The following is a 15341-nucleotide window of genomic DNA, read 5'->3' as shown; positions in this document are numbered from 1 at the left end:
CTATTTTAAGTCCAAGTTACACATAAATTATATGTTTTTAGGAAGCAAGACCTTAAAATTATCAATCATAAAAAACAACAGACATGTGGTAATAAACATTAAGAAAATCTGTAATTTCATATTCAACATGAATTCATTTCTGTGCAGAAGTTATATTTTCTAGCACTCTCATTTTTTGAAATTCTAATTTTATTCTTTGTACAATTTAACTAAAATACAATTCTAAGAAGATGTTTTAAAGAAATTGTTTTTAAAATTAACTTCAGTACTAAATAAAGCCCAAAGTAGCGATAAATGTTATCAGTTAAAGGAAAGACCACCATTAAAAAGAAATCTTACTGTGAATTTATGTGGTATAGCCTACACCATATATAAATATCATATGAAATGTTTTTATACATTCTAGAGAATTTAAGTTTGGACATATTATTTGATAATGGACAACCAGCATTTTCAGAAATAAAATTGTGGTCATTTAAATTTATATGCTTGACTATTTGGAGAATAACCCAACAAAAAAAATCTTACATTGTTAAAATAGAAAACTTAGAACATATAAAACTCTGTTGATCTATAATAATCTTGGAAATATTTTTGATCTTTTTCCAGATTTTTCGAGTAAATTTTTCAATTTTTACATTTATAAATAAAGGGTTTAAGGGTTAAATATATTGTCCTACTAGATTTAGTGTACTTGTTTGATGATTTTAAATGATACTCTAATTGTATTCATTATTATTACATGAAAATATTAAAACCAACAATAATTTTAATTCCATCAATATCTACAAGGCTTACAAAAGAATGCAAATACACAAAGTCAATCAATCACTATTATTTTTTAACACTTATCTTAAATTTAAATAACATTATCTGAATAAGGCAAGTAAAAATAAACCAAACATTTTCAAATTCTGGTTTTCATCAATCTATATTGGTACTAGATATAAAGTAGCCTTCAAATTTCATATTGCATAGAGAAAATCAGAATTATAACAATTATTCATATTCCATTATTTGATGGTGCTACCTATTATTATAAAAATAATAAATAATAATTCATATCATTGTCCTAAATATCCCACCAGTGATATCATACTACTCAAACTATACTGTATATTTTACTTTTAAAAAAAATCAAGATGTTCGCTCTTATCTCTAAATGCTTGAAGTTTTCTCACAGAAGTTATAAAAGAAAAGAGAGAAGTAATAGGCTGGAGTAAGGTAGAAAGTCAATAAATCCTACACTTTAGTGCCAATTCTGTAAATTCTCAGCCCCAGGTGATTTTAACAAAGAGGTCTTTAACTAAACTCATAGTTTTAGAATCTGACCACCTCCAGAGAGTCCTGGGGTCAGTTTTAAAAATATTCCTTGTATTCAGTTAGCATAGCTAAACTAAACATTTCAAAACTATAAATGGCTGTGAAGAATTAAAAAAATCTACTGATGTTTAGATCTCTAAATTATTTACATTCTGTCATGCGTAAATTAAAAGATATGTCCTTGAAAAATTGTGAAGGGTACACAAATTGAACCATCTTGACAGTGACAAGGAGTATAAAATGAACAATCTTATATGGGATAACAGCTGTCTGATAAAACATAGGAAAAATTTTTAATGGTAATTAATAGAAATTTCAATGGTAATTAAAAGAAATTTGACTATTAACCTATAATTTGGAAATATATTACCTAATTATTAATTCTTATGTTTGTATATGATTAATTAGTCTTATTTTTATCTATATATTGGTAAAATTATAGTATATTCATAATATTGTTTAGTATAAATTTTTTTCTCAATTCAGAAACATGAAATTAATAAGATTTTGAGCTACATTTCAAATTTATTACAATGAACATAAAATTCTGTAAATTAAATATTCTGTGAATTAATGAATAATAATACATTTCTTTTGAAGGCATAGTCTATTGATAATATGATCACAAACTGAGTAGCTAATCATAAAAGAGCAAATGCAGAAACAATAATCACATTCATGAGGTATCAAAAAATTTGAGAATCTAAAGAGTTTATGGGTAAGAATTCACCTAATTTAACATTAAAGAATGTCGTTTTTCTCATGTCAGCCATCATTCAATCTTAAAAACTCACATTGTCTTTTATCAAGTAAAATTTTTGTTACAGAAAATCTCACACATTAAAAATGAACATTGGCCCTTAACGACATATATATATAAGTAGTTAAGTTATACAGAACATAATAGCTGTTTTGTTAACAAAGGACTATTTGCTAGGTACAAAAATTTACTTATACATATTTTATATAAAAAAATGTTGAATATAACAAATTAACAAAACAGGAGTTTATATGGCTAATAACTATACTAAAGACTACAAATTTTACTAAAATATGGTATTTGAAATTTGAGGATATAGTTTCATTTCAATTTGTATACTTTATTTAAAAATTGAATGTAATTTTAAATAGATTAAATTCCTATAAATTAATCAAATTTGTGCCTATAAATTCTTTAAAAGGCAATGACAAAAGAAATGAGCCACATAATTGCTCCTTAGTGTAACACTAAAAAAAATGAGATATTCAATCAATCAATAAATCAACTGATCAACTAAGAAAGAGACTCTGATAGTCTTTAAGTAAATAAAATGGCAACTTTGATATATATTAAATATGCCTAGGAAAAGAAAAACTTGATATGCTAAGACGTTAAAGCTTCTTTTATAAGGAATTCAAACTATGCTGTGGATATTTCTCTTTGATTTCCCAACTAAACACTCACTTGTTTGATGCGATCTGGATTAACGGTGGTTTGGGGTTGTAGAATACTGACTGGTTCTGTCTTGGCCACATTTTGGGGCATTTCTCGAATTTTTTCTGCAATGAATCCATGAACTGCATTCAGTGCTTCAACTGTTCCCTGGATCAAGCATACTCTTTCAGTAGTACCTGTGGATAAAAGATTAATTTTCAGAAAACTTTCCTTCTTTTTTTTTTTCAAAAACTATGAAAAAGGATGATAGAATTAGGCCAATAAAATAATGTAAAATGTAGAACTCTTAATAAACTAAAATGTTCACTTGAGCCAAACAGAATGAATACATACATAAATGTTACTTTCTACCTTTTTTTTTTTTTAACTCAGTCTTTTCTAATTGTCTCAAAAATGGCCTTGGGTTTCCAGTACAGCCAGAGACCTTAAGATGTTCTGAGCATATCGTTCATTCATTGACATAGAAAGTATTTGCTGAGCACTTACAAAAACACTTAGGGTTAAAAACTGATAAAATATAGATGAAGATCAATGGACCTAGCTTTCAGAGAGGAGATCTTAAGGTTGAAAAACTAAACTAACATCAGGCCAGAAATTATTTAAATGTATGATATTAAAAATAATGGCTGTACCTACCTACATGAATGGCACATATGAATGATCTTGAGTGAAAAGAGCATTTAAATTGGTGGGTAGAGGAAGTCTTGGGAAGTTTACATAGTAGGTAAATTTCTTCATTTCTACCACCCTCTAATCACGTACCGTGCTCTTAATCACAGCAACAACCCTACCTGATATTGTATATTTGTTTATTTTTAACTTTTTTACTAGAATGCAAGCTCTCAGAGGATAGATTAACTTGTTTTGTTTTGTGCCATAGTTTCCCCAAAGTCTTTAACAGTCCCTGGTACATAACAGGTGCACAATAAATATTTATTAGATAAATGAGTAAACACTGCCTTTATTTTGTAATTTTAATAGTAAGACAGAATATCAGAGTTAAGAACAAAATTTTAAAATAGTTTATGGAGTGCCTGGGTAGCTCAGTCAGTCAAGCATCTGACTTGGTTTTGGCTCAGGTCGTCAGGATAATGAGATCAAATCCCGTGTCAGGCTCTATGCTCAGCGTGGAGCCAGCTTGTCCCTCTTCCTCTCTCTCAAATAAATAAATAAATAAAATCTTAAAAAAATAGCTTATGAAATTTGAAATTTATGGATAATTGACAAGACTAAAATGAAATTGGTTGGATCTAATACAGAGGTCCTATAACTCATTTTATACATTATAGATAAACTTTAAGGCAAAAAAAGATTAGTTTTCAGACTATCCTGAGCCTCATTACAGCAGCTTGGTATTAAACTCAACATCCCAACACAACATATAAACTCACTTCTTAGAAGTATTTCTTTACCAAACAGTTATCAAAAAAAATCAAAAGATTATTTCTAAATTTATAAAATATTTGCTTCTTAATTAATATGAAAACTCCCAAGTACTTAACACATTTCTTTTTGGTAATACAGTTTAAAAATTCTAAACCACTCTATAAAACATTTTCCAAGTACATTTGGAAGGACAAATTTGCAAAGCTACCAACATTAAAATAACCATAAGGGGTTTATATTGCCTTAAGGATTAACTACCTCAATGAACCATTTTTTCTAGTAGTTTAGAATTTTTAGAAGAACAATAAAAGATTCTCATACTTACTTCTACAAAAAGGACAAAATTTTAAAGAGTAATAAATATTATACGGATACACCTAAATTCAACCTTCATGTTTTAAACAAAGAAGATTCAAGTCAATGAAAAACTTAGTTTCTTAAGTTGTACAATATATTTCAGTAGAGAGCAAGTATATCATTTGTAAAGATGAAGAGAATCTGAAAAATATCGTGTGAATTTGAGGGTTTAATATTTCCTGATTCTCCAAATCAGCTTTTCTTCATCCTTATCTATTTAGCTGTATCTCTGTGGTTCTTGGGTAAAATGATCTAGTTTATAGGGATAATCTATACAAGGTTGTATTAACTGTCCAGTAAATGATTAGAAAGTATAATAATAATTGGTCAATGTAGCTCATGCATTATGTTCTATCAAAGTCAGGAGACAAAATAAAACATCATATTACATTCCTGCTTTTGGAGACAAATACAGAGTGCTCTTTTGGGGATGCCAAAGCAGGAAAGGAAATCAGCTCAACCTCAACAGGGATTCTGAAAAAACAATAACATGGCACTATGTAACTGAAGAGACTATATGTAATCTGTTTCATTCTGTTTGGCTCAAGTGAACATTTTAGTTTATTAAGAGTTCTACATTTTACATAACTGAAGAGAATATTAATAATTCTAGGATAATCTACTGGAGGAGATTATGCTTCCTGCTTTTAAAATTCTAATTTAATACAGTACATATCATGGCAGACAATACAGTAACCCCCCAAAAGTGACAATACTCTTCAGAGTGTAGAGACCAACAGGTAGTAAATGGAAATCACTGAGCCATAAAGAAATATGATTGTCTAAAACTGAATTTCATATAGCATATAAGAGACAATTTGGAGATAGTTCATAGGTTCAAATTTGTAGTAGGTATTCTTTGAGAATAAATTATATCACTATCATTAGAACTACTACTATTTAAAAAAAGGGAAAGAGATTGTACATCCACCAATGGAATTGTTGCAAGCCTCAGAAGAGATGCTGTCAAATTCTTCTATTGAACTCTAATGGCCTTTTCACTCCAATGACACAAAACTATAATTTTTAGGAGAAAGTCACCAAGAGAGAAAACTGTCAAGTATATGACAAAACTGTGTAACGAAAATGCATCTATAAATCATAAAAGTTGCTGTTTTTGTCATTTTAAAGACTTTTAGGCTCCATTAGTGGCTAAACTAAACTGCCAGTTATTTATCATTTTATTTGTTTAGTAGTAGCATTTATTTCTCTTCGCAACAGACTAGCAACAAAAGCTGAAAAACAATTGCATAAAAGTATATGCCCACATTTTTTATGATGTAAATATATAGATGTATAAGACACATTAATTTAAAAATGCACTTTTGAGGAAGAAATTAGAAAAACTCTAACAAGTAGGGTCAATGTCAAATATAGGCGGTGAAATTTAAAATGGTTTCAGTATTAATTTCACATACAATATCATAAATTGAAAATGCATGTTTCTAAAGTTAGGTACAATTATCAAAAAGATTCTATAGAAAAATTCTGATAGAAATTTAATAAAATATACTTACTTTGTGCTACTGTAACCTTGAATAAGTAAGTCACTTAGACTGTTCCTGCTCCTACCTGAGGTATTTCCTAATCACTTATGCAGTGGACTCTATTCTTTCTTACCTACCAACTTTGCCATTTTTTCCTGTATTGGCGTTCTTCCTAACATTGTGATTTTTCCTTATCTATTAGATCATTTCCATCAGCAGAAATGCAATTTATTCAATTTTTAAAGATCCCTCCTTGATGACAGAATTAAGAAATTACCCTCTGGCAAAGTAAGTGAAATAACTGAATTAGGCCAAGATCATCAAATCATAAGATGAAAAGTTAATGGGTAATTTTGAATGGAAACATAAGGCAGTCACCAATTGACTTCACTGATCACCATTAGCATAAGAAAGAATGAGAGTGAACAACATGTCTCTTGATGTGACAAAATATGACACACACGGCACCGGTTATGAAGTATGTTTCCCAAAGTAGATGAAGAAGTCTAATTAAACATTTACACTACATTACAGTTTACAATAATATTGTAAACAGAAAAATAAATAAAATGACACAATGAAGAAGCCAAGATACAAATCAAGAATGTAAGACAGTCTACAGATCAATTGATCTTGCTTCATCAATAAAGAGGGACAGTACTCTAGACTAGAAGAACCTTTAGAGATATAATGATCAAATATAAATTAGAATTTGACTGGACTTAGAATCAAAAAACTTTTATTTTAAACAATTGTGGCAATATGATAAGAACTAGGTATTAGTATCAAGGAATTACTGTTAATTTAAGCAGGTGTGATTATGGCATCAGGTTGTGTAAAAAAACTTCTATTTTTTTTCTTTTCTTTTTTTTTTTTAGATGCATACTGGAATATATACAGCTAAAATGACTGGAATTCACTTCAAAATATTTCTGCAGCAACAACAAAAATGAGTAAATAAAATAAGTCAACAAAAATCTTGATATTGTTGGTATATGTGAAGGGCATAAGGGGGTTCACTGTATACTCTTTTATTGTAAATTTGGAATTTTCAAAATATAAGAAAAACATTTCAAAGGCTTCCTTGGCCTCATACTCATCTCTCCAGTTACAGCTTAATTTCCTTATCCCTCAAATTCCTTGAATGATATCTATCTATCTATCTATCTATCTATCATCTATCTATAGATATAGATATCTAAAAAAATATTTTCTTTTTGCTTCTTCACCATTTCCATTTCTCTTGAATGCACTCTAATATGGCTTTTGTCCCTCACCCCATACAAATCATTCATCATAGCTACACCTGGATAAATCCAGTCTTCATGTCTTTATGTTATTCAACCCATCAGCAGCATTTGACACAGTTGACCATTTGGTTCTAAAAACATTTTGCTTAGCTTTCAGGATATCACACACTCCTTGTCCTCATTTTATTCAATTCATTCATTTGGCAAAAATCTATTAAGTACCTACTAAATTTTAGGTACTATACTAGAAGCCGAGTGACCAGACAAATCCTTCTGTGTTCATGAAGTTCATATCCTAGTTCATATAGACACTATACATAAAACAAATATAAATAAATAAAACATATAAAATATATAGAGAGAATACAAAATGAATTCATGCTATGGAGAAAATTGGGGAACAATAACAATATGAGTAAAGATAAAAATTAAGGACCTTGTCTGTATGTTCACTACTACATCCTCAAGTATCTAGAATAGTGCCTGGTAGGTATACTGTGCATGCTTACTCTGTTGGTGGGAATGCAAGTTGTTGCAGTCACTTTGGAAAACAGTGTGGAGATTTCCTTAAGAAATTAAAAATAGAGCTTCCCTATGACCCTACAATTGCACCACTGGGTATTTACCCCAAAGATACTTATGTAGTGAAAAGAAGGGCCATCTGTACCTCAATGGTCATAGCAGCAATGGCCACAGTCACCAAACTGTGGAAAGAACCAAGACGCCCTTCAATGGACAAATGGATAAGGAAGATATGGTCCATATATACAATGGAGTATTATGTCTCCATCAAAAAGAATGAATATCCACCTTTTGTATCAACATGGACGGGACTGGAGGAGATTATGTGGAGTGAAATAAGTCAAGCAGAGAGAGTCAATTATCACATGGTTTCACTTACTTGTGGAGCCTAAGGGATAACATGGAAGACATCGGGAGATGGAAAAGAGAAGTGAGCTGGGGGGAATTGGAGGGGGAGACAAATCATGAGAGACTGTGGACTCTGAGAAACAAATTGAGGGTTTTGGAGGGGAGGAGGGTGGAGGGTGGGGTGACCCTGGTGGTGAGTATTATGGAGGGCATGTATTGCATGGAGCACTGGGTGTGGTGCATAAACAATGAATTTTGGAACACTGAAAAAAATTTAAAAAAAAGAATTATTTTTTGAGTAAATGAAAAAGTGACTCTAAATGTTCTTATCTGTATAATGAAAACATATGTGATTGGTTTTAAGAACTATTTATTCATAAAATGTCTAACAAACTAGTTACCTTCTTTGGGTTTCTAAGATCTGTTAATGTGTATAAAACAGATATATCTGGGGAAATGATTTCAAAAAGTATAGTAAGTTATACATTTTCATGTCCATTAGAATGAATCTAGTCTAGAATAATGGGCATATACTAATGATTTGACCCACATATTTCCAATTGTCAACTGTAATGAAAATTAGTGAACATTTTGTTTGTTAAGAAAATGTATTGGTTTATATTATTACTGAGATATATCCTAGTATTTTATGATAAGAATGCAAATATATAATTCTTTAGGAAATACCACTATCAATCTAAAGTAAGCAATCTGGTTGGATGAATGACAGTGAAACCTCTCAAAATGAAAAACCAATATAAAAATCCAGTAGAATATTAATAATTCTAGGATAACCTACTGACAATGATTTTGGCCTTGAAAAGGACTTGAGAAAGTGGAAGTGCCAATTAACTTTGCAATAGGCAAAAACATATTTAGAATAAAGCATGACATGTTTTGATAATTTTTACAGTAAGATAAGAGCTTCTTATAGGACTGAGAAATTACTTATTCTGGGCAGCATATATTCTGAATAAAGTTTCAATTTTTTCAACATAACATTTAGTCTTTAGCATTTTAAGAAATATCTCCCAATTTATTATATAATTCAAATATATTTAACACTTCCATAATAACTTGGACTCAACTATATAGTTCTGGGCAGTAATAAAGTGGTAATCCCAAGATTTATGTAAGTCAATTTATTCTTATAAATCAATAAAGTCAATTTATTCTTATTCTTTATTCTTAATAAAAAATTTTTTTAAAAAGCATAAATAGAATCATAAATACAGAAAACAAACTGATGGTTGCCTGAGGGGAAATGGGTGGGGGATGGGTGAAATGGGGGGATTAAAAGTTACAAACTCCCAGTTATAAAATAAATAAATCACAGTTATGAAATGTACAGCATAGGGAACATGGTCAATACTACCATAATAACACTGTATGGTGACAGAGGGTGACTACACTTATTGTGATGAGTACTGGGTATTGAACAGAATTGCTGAATCACTACGTTTTACACCTGAAACTAATATAACATATTATGTCAACTACACTTCAATAAAACTGAAACAGAGTGTATCATTTTTTTTAAATGAATAAAGCCACTTCAAGGAGTATTTCACTATTTTCAATCTATAATCATGGTAATTTAATTACTTGCATGTTTTTGTGGTTAAAAAAAAGCAGAAGCAGTAGCTTGTTACCTTTCCTTCAGTTTAAATATTAATAATATACTACAGATTACCCATCACTTGTACTAACATGTTATACAAATTTCAGGTTAGACAGAACAAAATGTAAATTATTTTAAAAGTAGTAAATAACAGTAATAGTAATGATAAATTTAACAAATTAAAACTGTTGAAAGATTTTAATACTTGAAAATACATGCTTTTAATATTATACCTTTCAACAGATAATGTTGCCATGTCTTTAATATGTATCTTCTACAATGACCTATATATAAGCAACATCTATTCCTATTAAAGCCTTTATAAATAGTTGACTTATATGCATTCCATATTTATTACTGTAATTACATCAGGAAAAGTCCCATTTAAGGGTATTTAAGGTAATTACACCAGCAAAAGCCCCACTTAAGGATATTTAAAGGTCTGGTAGGTATAGAAATGTAGTATTACATTCTTTCAGGGGAAAATATATACTTTAGCAATTTCAAGAAATGAAGCCATTCAATGGTCTCCTCTGAAGTTCACAACCATACATCTTTTCCTTTGGTTTGCTTTCTTTTCCATGTCCCTGTACTCACTGGGAAGAACTAACTTAAAATTTTAAGCAATTTTACAATATGTATCTCAGATTATTATTGTAAGATGAGTGCTTTAAATGTTGATTATACTTAGTTAAATTTACAAACCATCTTATGACTTTTATAAAAATATGTGTAATAATACATGTATTTAATATATTATTAATATACTTGTATATTATTTATTATATACTATGTCATTTAATATTCACAATAACCAGAGCAGATAATACTACCTTGAAGTAGTTGGGCCATGGACACATAACTAACAAATGCAGAGAGACGTAGGTTTTGTCAAATACCATATACCTTCTGAACATGTAATGTTAGGCCAGCTACCAAATTACATCCGTTTAGGAAAGTCACATATGTTATAGCGTGATGATGGAAAATAATTTTCATCCAAGTCTGATAATTTTTTTACATACACTGAGTCATACCATTAGAAACACTTCACAGATTTATTCCATAAAATGAAATAAGTGATTTGACCTTTCTTACAGAGAACAGAAACCACAGGAGATGGTTAATAACTGTGTGGACTGTTAGCAAATTTTTTAAAATAACTTTTCAAATCAACAAAAACACCTAGGAAAATTGCTATAAAAAGTAAGTTCAATTTGTAATTGCAGCTTTTATACCATTGTATAGTTAGGCACATTTGATAATGCTTCCTCCTACCCTACAATTCTAAGGAAAAAATATACTATCTCAAGAAGAGGCTTTTTTAAAAAAAGGAAATCATAGGAATTGACATCTTATGATAAAAAGTAATAATTGCTTTTCTCCTTCAGGCGATTAACTCTCCATACAATCAAGTCTCTACTTCTAAACTGTAAAAATTTGAAAAGGGCCATTATAACATGCTTTAGTTACAATGTAGCAAAGGCTTGATTCTGTTTACAGAGCATGCTTTAACACTGATTTATTCTTAGTCAAGCCAAAGAATGAAAGTATATGTTAAAGAAAAATCTGAAAATACTCATTCTTCAAATTATTTAAGATAAGAGAATGAATGGGAATTAGAGTACATCTCCAGCTTCTTGTTTACTCATTCTGTCCCATCCATGCAAATGGCATGGTCATTTACAGACATTCCCATAAAGTGGCATCAGGAGCACAGGAGACACTAACTTCTGAAGAACCCCAAGTTTGGAAAGTAGACCTATCTGAAAATTCAAAGTAACAATTGCAATTGTTCTCATAAATATTGTAATTCACCTGTAGTTTTTAAATTCTGAGGCTACGCAAAAGGCCCTACCAACAATTATAATGATGACTAGTTGTTCATTCATTCTTAGCAAAGGTTTGTGCTTTTAAATTCAGACCTAGCATCCTAGTTTGGTTAGTATTACTACTTTTTAACTTCCATCATGATTACAGGAATATAAAACTGCCATGACTAAGTTCTATTAAAAGTTTATGTTTTTATATGTATATGTAAAACAGACTGCCTGATTTTCCTTCCATTACCAATTACTGTCACCATTTTTGACATTTATTTTGTATTCATAAATTTTTGCTATCAGAAAAATTGCACTTAGATTTTTTTAGCTATTCCTTATGTAGTAATAGGAATCCACTTGCAGAAGTTTGCGGACCATGCTTGGAAGCTGGAAAAACAGGCTAGAACAAACATGTGATATCAAACTAAGCTTAGAAACTCAGAGGCGTGACCAGTGGTAGCATGCATGGCTAATCAAAGTCATTTGAAGGTAAAGAAAGAAACATACCAGTGGACATGCAGCATTCTAAAAAATCGAAGTGTTGCTGATGCAAGCTGAGAGCAACAAAATGAACATCTCTGGCGACAGTCCTGTTCCTAACATATAAATTATCACTTTGAGATGCAATATAGATTTATGCATTACCAAGTATAACCAGTGACCTCATTCCATATTTTCTTTAAAAACAGAGTTATTCTGAAAAAGATTCCATCTTTATCAGGAGCTTATAAATCAAATACAAAGTCAAGGTCCACATTTGCATAGGTTTTAAGAGGGAGTAAATTATTCAAGTTAGTGAAAGATAACAAATGTCATACTGTTGCTCACATGCACTATATCAAATGAATGTAGAGGAAGCATGAAGAATTGTGACCCATTAACTTTCTGGGGGAAGGAATATGGGAAGGTAAATTTGTAAAGTTTGGGAAAATGATAAAAGTTTTAAGAGTATATGGAATCCTTCATTAAAGAGGATTATTTTCTTAAAAAGGTATTAATTTTGAGCAGTTTAACTTGTATTGAGATGATATAAAACAGCAAAATATTTTAAATTGTGGTAAGTTACATATAACAAGATTTGCCATTTAAACCATTTCTAATTATACAATTTAGTGGCACTGATTGATCCACAAGGCTGTACAAATATCACCACTATTTCTAATTTTTTTTATCATCTCAAACAGAAAGTGTGTAACCATTAAGAAATAAATCCCTATCACTTCTTCCCCACATTCCTTAGTAACCACTAATCTTTGTTGTTTTTATGAATTTGCTATTCTAAATATTTGATATAAGTAGAATCATACACTATTTCCCCTTTATCTTACTTATTTCACTTGACATATTTTTTTCAGTTATGCTATAGAATATATGAAAACTTCATTCCTTTCTATGGCTAAATAATTTCCCCTATGTCTATATATCACTTTTGTTCATCTGTTCATCTGTTGATGGACACTTGGGTTGTTTCCGAATTTTGACTATTGTGAATACTGCTGCAATTAACATTAATGTACAGGTATCTGCTTGAGTCTATGTCTTCAGTTCTTTGGGGTATATATCTAGGAGTGGAATTGCTGGGCAATATGGCAATTCTATACGTAGATTTTTGAGGAAGAGCTTAACTGTTTCCCACAGATGATGCACCATGATGCACCAGATGATCCCACCATTTGATGTATAAGGACTCCGATTTCTCCATCTCCTCACTAACATCTATTTTTTCTTTATTTTTAATAACTAGCCATCACTTGTATAATTGATTTGCATTCCTCTAATGATTAATAATGTTTATTACTAAATATACAAATGGTCATTGCTTATTGACCATTTGTATATTCTCTGTGGAGATATGCCTATTCACCCCCTTTTCCCATAATATGGTTTTTGTCTTTTTGTTGTGGAGTTTTAGTTCTTTATATATCCTAAGCCTTATATATATATATATATATGATTTACAAATACCTTCATGTATATAGGTTTATTCCATTAGTCTTTATGTCTATCCCTATATAAGTATCACAATGTTCTGATTACTGTAGCTTCATAGTAATGTTTGAAACTGGAAGAGTGAATTACCAACTTTGTACTTTTTCAAGATTGTTTTAGATATTCAAGGCCCCTTGAAATTCCATATGAATTTGAAGACAGTGATTTCCATTTGTGTAAAAAAAGGCTGTAGGAATTTTAATAGAGAGTTAATTGAATTTGTAGATTCCTTTGGGTAGTATTGGCATCCTAACAATATTAAGTCTTTGTACCAATGAACACTGGATGATTTTACACTTATTTAGAAACTTATCTCCAGGTATTTTATTCTTTTAGATGCTAGAGCACATGAAATTGTTTTTTTTAATTTCCTTTTGGAATTGCTCATTGCTGTTGTACACAAATACATTGATTTTTTTTAAAGATTTTATTTATTTATTTGCCAGAGAGAGAGATCACAAGTAGGCGGAGAGTCAGGCAGAGAGGGAGGGGAATTAGGCTCCCTGCTGAGTGGAGAGCCCAATGTGGGGCTCAATCCCAGGACCCTGAGTTCATGACCTGAGCTGAAGGCAGAGGCTTAACCCACTGAGCCACCCAGGTGCCCCCAAATACATTGATTTTTGTGTGTTGATCTTTAGACCCTATAACTTTGCTGAATTTATTAGTTCTAGTAGTTTTTTACAGATTCTTTGGAATACACATATATATAGGATCATGTCATCTGTGAAAAGAGATAATTTTACTTCCTCCTTTCCAATTTGGATGCCTTTTAAAATCTTTCCCTGTTCAATCATTCTGGCTAGAACTACCAGTACAATGTTGAATAATGGTGATGAAAACGGGTATCCTTGTCTTGTTCTTCATCTCAGGATTAAAGCTTTCAGAGTTTCACTATTGAATGTAATGTTAGCTCTGGATTCCATAAATGTCTTTTATCATGTTGAAAAAAAAAGGCAATATTTTATTAAGAAAGAAAATACAAACTTTCTACTAAGACACCCTGCTAATCTATATGCTCTCACTGTGCATGATAGTTTTGCTATGACCATAATGTTGAGAATAAGTAGACAAATCTCTTATTTAAATAAGTGGCTGCAGCACGCCACAATGTATTTGGAGGCTGAAGGTGAGGCTCAGAAGTTTTTCAAAGTTCTTCAATTTGTTAAAAATTACTTTCATATTCTCTGTTGTGAAAAGACAATGGAGTATGTTGTCAATTCATGTTTTTGACAGAGTGTTAAAGAATTAAAAACTAAAGAATATCAGACTATATTAGAGTTATAAGGGCTAAAGTTGAGATACGAAAATAGAGACTACATCTAACACCAGTTTGACTGTAGCTCAAAACAGGAAGCTACTGTTCAGATGAGTTTCTGTGACATGATGAACTAAAATTAATTGACTTACCCATTATATTCTTAGTTTCAAAAATATGTCCTAGAAATGGCAAAACTGTGTTTCTATAAGAATAATTTTCTGTAATTCCAATTCCTGTTATCATATATGCCCATCTCCTAACTTTGTCTCTCTTACTCTGAATTACTAAAAGGTTATGAATAAGGTTTATCAACAGGAGAAATCTCAGGCTAGATATTACCTGAATGTAAGAGTGATTCCTTGTCAAGATATATTCATGCACTATCATAGGAATACTAAAGTCTCCATAGACTTAAACCTCCTGACTCCTTGGACAGTCCTCTTGACTTCTAATCCACTTGAAGACAGATCCTTGGACTCCTGGTCACCCACTGGCTTCTGACCCATGTGAGGACAGATGACTGGATTTCTTTCCTCTGGCCT

General features: G+C 30.8%; 1 protein-coding gene across 3 annotated transcripts in view; it reads right to left on the bottom strand.

Moving 5' to 3' along the window:
• The window catches only part of NOVA1 (NOVA alternative splicing regulator 1), a 150107-nt gene that overhangs the window by 35697 nt on the left and 99069 nt on the right, over nt 1–15341 (bottom strand). For all 3 annotated transcript variants that reach the window (XM_032856220.1, XM_032856221.1, XM_032856222.1), the window contains one exon: nt 2768–2934. In XM_032856220.1, the coding sequence (XP_032712111.1) occupies nt 2768–2934 (167 nt within the window). The remainder of the gene's footprint in view (nt 1–2767; nt 2935–15341) is intronic.

This window comes from Lontra canadensis, unplaced genomic scaffold, assembly GCF_010015895.1.
Source record: "Lontra canadensis isolate GAN:19392208 unplaced genomic scaffold, GSC_riverotter_1.0 scaffold12, whole genome shotgun sequence".
In the NCBI taxonomy this organism is placed as follows: Eukaryota; Metazoa; Chordata; class Mammalia; order Carnivora; family Mustelidae; genus Lontra; species Lontra canadensis.
Note: the sequence above shows the minus strand (reverse complement) of the source record. Positions and strands in the feature narration are given on the sequence as shown.